Raw genomic sequence first — 5,872 nt, forward strand, 5'->3', positions numbered from 1 at the left:
CGTGCTCTGTCACTCGGCGTCAGCCTCCCCCCTCCCCCCCGAAACGCGCGTGTTGCTCATGAGCCCTTCCAGAGTTCGCCGGCAGATGGGCTGGAGCGCGTCTGACCACGCTGCCGGCAGCATGGCTGCTCTCCCCTCATATACAGCCTTGCTCCAGAGTTATTACTGTTACTGTTATTTATTTTTTTTTAGGTGAGCACGCTGTTTGGGATTTTGCAGTCAAAGTAGTAACGCTGTCGCCTCGTGATCGAATACCAAAGTCCTTCGTGTGATCGAAACACCTCCTGCCCTACCTGAGGCGCACGTGGGTGTTAGGGAATGCCTGCATGCGCAGTTGGCAGCAGCTCTTCGGGAGTTCCTGTAAGGCAGGGTTGGGTCAGACCTACAGCCACGCTTTAGGGTGTGCCAGCGGCATCAGGCTCACGTCCTTCAGAAATTAAGGTCCCCAGATACACGATCTGGCTCCGGCGTGAACTGTTCGGTAGCTGAATGGGGCTAAAGAATCGCTTGTTGGCCACCTCGGTAGCATTTAGGTATCGTCTGTATGTAGTCTGTGTTATTTCTTACAGCATTCCTTCAGTAATCGGAACTGTTGTGCTCACTGATTGCTATGTTTAAATATGTGTTTGTATTTAAGATGACAGCTTTATATTTTAAGATGGCAGGTAGCTAATCTGTTTCACGTTTGGCTCAGCTGATCCTCTTGAAATGGACATTTTTGGCACATCTCTTCTGTAGTATTCAGTGGATTCTTCTGAAATCGCTGGATTATATATCTTCTTTTTTAATTTTAACTTTGGATTATATATATTTTTTTTTAATTTTAATTTTTGCATATTTACAATTGAAGAAGCTTAGCAAGCCAGGTTGGTGGTTAATAGCACAGTCAACCCTATTTTAGACAGAGCTCTTAGAAAAAGCTGCTGTTTTTCCGCTTTTATTGCCCACCTCCGTAGGCTGAAGCTTAGCAGGTAAGTGTTCTGAAAGAAATTTTCAGAAGGATAGAAATGGATAAAAGAAGGCACGGAGTCCTGCCGCGCTGATGCCAGTCAAGTTTTATCATTGATTACAGGATTCCATAGCCTTGTCACTGAATAGTCTGAAATGTGGCATCTGCAGGGATGAAGCTGCAGTTGACCCTTTGCCCGAGCTGTGAACAAAAAGAGTTCTTTGTTCGGTTGTTTTAGTTGTGAAAGGAGTTTTCAGAAGGGATAGCCATTTTTTTAGATGCTACGCAGTTCACAGCACATCAGAGAGAAACAAATGAAATAATAGGCAGTAATTCTGATCTAAGAAGCAGCTATCTGTAGCCATGTCTTAGAATTTAAAAACACCCTTTGAAGAAAGTCTGTGTCAGCATTAGTGTTGATTTTTTTTAAAGAAAGATCAGAGCCTTCAGAATTGCTTCAGAAACTGTTGAACTCTGTTGACTGGTAAACCAAATGATATTTGGTGTGTTATAGTGCAGACTTCTACAATATTCCTTAATTAAAGCTATTCTGTTCTTGTAGGCACCTCCTTTCATATGCGCAATAAAAATGGCAGAAACGCCTCCTGACGCTTCTGAGAAACTGGTTGTCATCCACTCCAAAGCTCACAAAGATACCATTCTAGCTAATTTTGAAGAACAAAGGAAAAAGGATTTTCTTTGTGACATTACCCTAATAGTGGAGAATGTGCAGTTCAGAGCCCATAAAGCTTTGCTTGCTGCCAGCAGTGAATACTTCTCAATGATGTTTGTAGATGAGGGTGAAATAGGGCAGTCAATTTACATGTTGGAGGGAATGGTTGCGGACACGTTTGGAGCACTGCTAGAATTTATCTACACCGGTTGCCTCCGCGCCAGTGAAAAAAGCACCGAACAAATTCTGGCTACCGCGCAGCTGCTGAAAGTGAATGACTTGGTATGGGCCTGTACAGACTATCAGGCCAGCCGTAGCCCGAGTAATGCGTTACCAGCTCCGGCTAACAGTGGAGCCTCTGTAGCCGTTGCTGCAAGCGACAAGAAAAATGAAGAGCCACCAAAGCGAAAACGAGGGCGACCGAGGAAAGTCAAGAATGCCCAAGAAGAAAAATCGGCTGCAAATTCTGCCGAAGATGTGCAGCTGAGAGAGAACAACTCCATGCAAAATAAGCAAAATTTTATGAAAAAAGACGCCGCAGAAGAAGAAACAGTTGTCAGCGAACAGGCTCCAGCAAGGAAAGATGCAGAAGAAACTGAACCTGCTTGTGGCTCAGAAGCTGCTGTCGATCTGTCAGCTGAAAAAGATGAGAATTATGATCCCAAATCTGAAGGAATACAGAGCACTCAGAGCCGTTACAGCAAACGCAGAATAAGGAGATCAATCAAACTGAAAGATTATAAACTTCTCGGTGATGAGGATGAAAAAGGACTGGCAAAGAGAACTGATGGAAAAAGAAAACGTGCAGGTTCTGAAGCTCGCTGTAAAGACTGTGGCAAAGTATTTAAATATAATCACTTCCTAGCTATTCATCAGCGGAGTCATACAGGTAGGCATTAACAGACTGCTGTGTTTGGGTTAGGGTTTAGTGACTTGTTGCCAAATGCGAGCTAGTTGTTGAAGTGTGGGCTGTTGTCTGCAGCAAGAACTGTCCAAAACAACATGCTGATCTCTGAGACTGTGTTCGCTGTTTTATTCTTGTCAGCAGATCTCGTAGCCTTTATGTCTTACCTTGATTGTAGTTTAGTTAATCATTTCTCTGTGTAAACATTGAATTATATGGCAATACTTAAAGAACTACTTTATTGCTGTGGGAAGCTTGTGTCTTAATTCGCCTTATCGCTACTTAAAAGTCATTTTTTAGTAGCTGCTACATTGCAATGCATCTCACTATCAGCTTAGAATATCTAGTGAGAAATAATGCATCTATACTTACAAATGTCATCTTTTGCTTTCAGGGGAGCGCCCTTTTAAGTGCAGTGAGTGTGGCAAAGGCTTTTCCCAGAAGCATTCTCTTCAAGTCCATGAGCGGATGCACACTGGAGAACGGCCATACACGTGCACCGTCTGCAGTAAGGCTCTGACGACAAAGCATTCTCTTCTGGAGCATATGAGCCTACATACAGGTAAATATTTCAAGGCGAATGTAACCTCTCTTCCCCAAGAGTTTGCCTTTCTGAAAAAAGGTATTTCTGCTCGCTCTTGTGTGTGCTGGTTTGTTTATTTATTTATTTCCTTGCGCTTGCTTTGGATGTGGCTTACATTTTAATAAGTGGTGGGGGTTTTTTTGGTTTTTTTTTTTTTTACAGGGGCAGAAGGTTTTACATGCGATCAGTGTGGGAAATACTTCAGCCAAAAGAGACAGCTCAAGAGCCACTATCGAGTACACACAGGTATAACAAGGTTGGGTGGAAGAGCTGGCTTACAGTCCGTGCTGATTTGTCCGTATAAAGATTGACTAAGGCTGAAAATTCTTCTTCAGTGATGTATTTAGTCTCTGCTACCCTGATGTGTGGTGTCTTGATACAACGATGAACAGGGTGAAAAAGACAAAATGGTGTGTAATAAATGGAACGCTTAGAAAAGTAATTAATTGAGAAGGGCTCTTATGATGATTAAAAGTTAGTTATGCTGTATTTGACATACAACTTGATTATTTTAGCCCTGCTGTGTTACATAGAAGCTAGGAATTGTATAAACAATTGTGTCTGCCGCCTGTTGTGGGAAACTACAAGGCGATTTGCACTACTTTGGACTATCAATGGCATACAAGCTTTAAGAAGTGTCCTCCTCACTTCTGGAGCAGGATGGAGATTAAGCTACACACATGGGAAGTGGTGGAAAAAATCAGAATTTACAAAGCTTTGAGAGAAAGCGTGTTTGGGGGGAAGCAGGTGTCAGTCCCCTCTTTTCCCATGATAATACCAAATAGAGAAATAGGGGTGAGACAACTAAGATAGGGAGGAGGCAGTGAATCACCTTTTGTTTTCTCTCTATATTATATCAAAGTGGTTATTTTACAGGAAAGTGCTTTAACAAAGATCACTGAAGAGAGATACAGGGGATCACTTATGCACTGACACTTTTTTTATTATTGCGACAAGGCCATTCACTGCCGGAATGTAACCAGTGTCGTCGCAAATTCATGGATGCAGCTCAGTTAAAGAAACACCTAAGAACGCATACAGGTAATACTGTCTGTCATGTTTTGTTGTGGTTTGTTTTTTCTTTTTTTTTCTTCTTGAAGTAACACAGACAAAACAGTGTTAGGCAAATGACACTTGTCTCTGTGGGTTGAACTTCTGCTCTACTTGCACATAATGATGCCTGTATCGCTAATGAAGAGATTTGACATCAGGAATGCAGGAGCACAAAAAATCTTTTATTACAACAGTGCAGAAGCAGTGCCTACTACAGGAAGAGGGGTTTTTTTTCCCATTCTTATAAAGCCTGCTGCAGAAAATGCCAGTTAGCTCTTCTGTGATAGAATCCTGGACTGGGAACTCAGTTTATCAGGAGAGTCACGTCCAGCATGTATGGGGTTTGAAGTGAGCTAAGTAGTAACAGAAAGTGTATGTCCTCAATGAGTTGGGCACCCCTGCCTGTGAGGGATGGCTGCTTATGAAAAATGCTGCTGACCAGAAAAATAATTATTTCCATTTACCTTTTTATTATGCTGTAATAAACCAGATGTTGGCAGGAGATGGGCTGAGAGGGATGATGTAATGCAAGTGCATCAGAGCGTGTTTTAAGAGATTTAGGGGGCAAGGTGATAGTTGAATGGCTGGGTAACAGGAATAAAAATGTTGATCTACCATCTCGTGATAACAAGGCATAAGCTGCTTAAAATAGTTTTCTTTGAAGGGTAAGTTTGTAAGATGACACGTAACTATTTTTTTCTTTTAAAATAGCTATAAGCAGTGGCAATCGTTTCTTCCCCAAATCAAATTATTCTTAAGTATGTTGCCTGCGGTTGTAGTACGGTATGCACAAGATCAAGTGATGTATCTCATTCATTTCCTTCTCTTTCTCAGTGACAATAACACAGCTTTAAATTCCCTGGGCTAGGATGAGGTCAGAACTTGTGCCTTTGGGAGTTTTTGGTGTACCCAGGATAGTGTTAACTTGCGATACTTAAAAATACTGCATTTTCTATTGAGGAGAGCGTTGTGTTTGTTGACACACACAACAGTTTTGTATCTGAAGCTGATACAGCTCTATAAATGTAGTGGGAAATGAGGAAGCATAGTAGCAAGGTAGGTTGAAAAAATAGATCCATTAAGATGAGTTCTAGCAGAAACTGGCTTGCAATGTATTTTGCTTCCAGAAAAGACAGGCCAGTATTAACGATGCAGAAATAAGAATTGATCTGTCCCATCTCAAAAAGCAAGAAGTAAAATTCTAAGGAGTTTGGGGACAGATGTTAACATTGATACAACTGTTCTGCTTTGGCAGAAGAATGTCATAAGAATACAGTCTACGTAGGAAATTACCCCTGTTTTCAGTAGGAGGCTGGGACTAGATGATGAGAGGTGCCTTCTGACAAATGTTTCTCGTTCTCTCATGCTTTGCCCCTGCCCTCCGAAGCCGTATGAAAGCTGATGAGTGTTGCAGTTCTATACTAAACGTGAAGCTTCCTTGGAAACTGGCTGCTGCCCCATCTCCAGTTCAGTGTGCTTGGATGGTGTGAATTACCACAGTGGTGATCCGGATTCTCATGTCTAGTGTCTTAAAGAAGCTCAATGCAACAAGAATATGTTATGGTGTCAATTAGGATTTGCTTTTGTTGGGTAGTATCTGTTTCTTGTGAACCTTTTTGTTATTTAATTTGGCTCCTCTGCTTCTACTCAATTAGACACAAGAATTCCAAATGCAGTTAAAAAAAAAAAAAAAAAAAAAAAAAAAAAAAA

At 41.6% G+C, this 5,872-nt stretch overlaps 1 protein-coding gene across 3 annotated transcripts in view; it reads left to right on the forward strand.

The window, feature by feature from the left end:
• Positions 1-202: 202 nt before the first annotated feature.
• ZBTB24 (zinc finger and BTB domain containing 24) overlaps positions 203-5,872 on the forward strand; it is a 9,301-nt gene continuing 3,631 nt past the window's right edge. The window contains exons 1-5 of one of the 3 annotated variants that reach the window (XM_009289166.2): positions 203-533; positions 1,512-2,511; positions 2,921-3,088; positions 3,272-3,355; positions 4,067-4,150. In XM_009289166.2, coding sequence (XP_009287441.1) covers positions 1,539-2,511; positions 2,921-3,088; positions 3,272-3,355; positions 4,067-4,150 — 1,309 coding nt within the window. In that variant the 5' untranslated portion in view covers positions 203-533; positions 1,512-1,538. Of the gene's footprint in view, positions 534-1,511; positions 2,512-2,920; positions 3,089-3,271; positions 3,356-3,985; positions 4,151-5,872 lie in introns of those variants that run through there. The other 2 variants (XM_009289164.2, XM_009289165.2) reach the window with 2 other exon arrangements.

This window comes from Aptenodytes forsteri, unplaced genomic scaffold (genome assembly GCF_000699145.1).
Source record: "Aptenodytes forsteri isolate BGI_AS27 unplaced genomic scaffold, ASM69914v1 Scaffold217, whole genome shotgun sequence".
In the NCBI taxonomy this organism is placed as follows: domain Eukaryota; kingdom Metazoa; phylum Chordata; class Aves; order Sphenisciformes; family Spheniscidae; genus Aptenodytes; species Aptenodytes forsteri.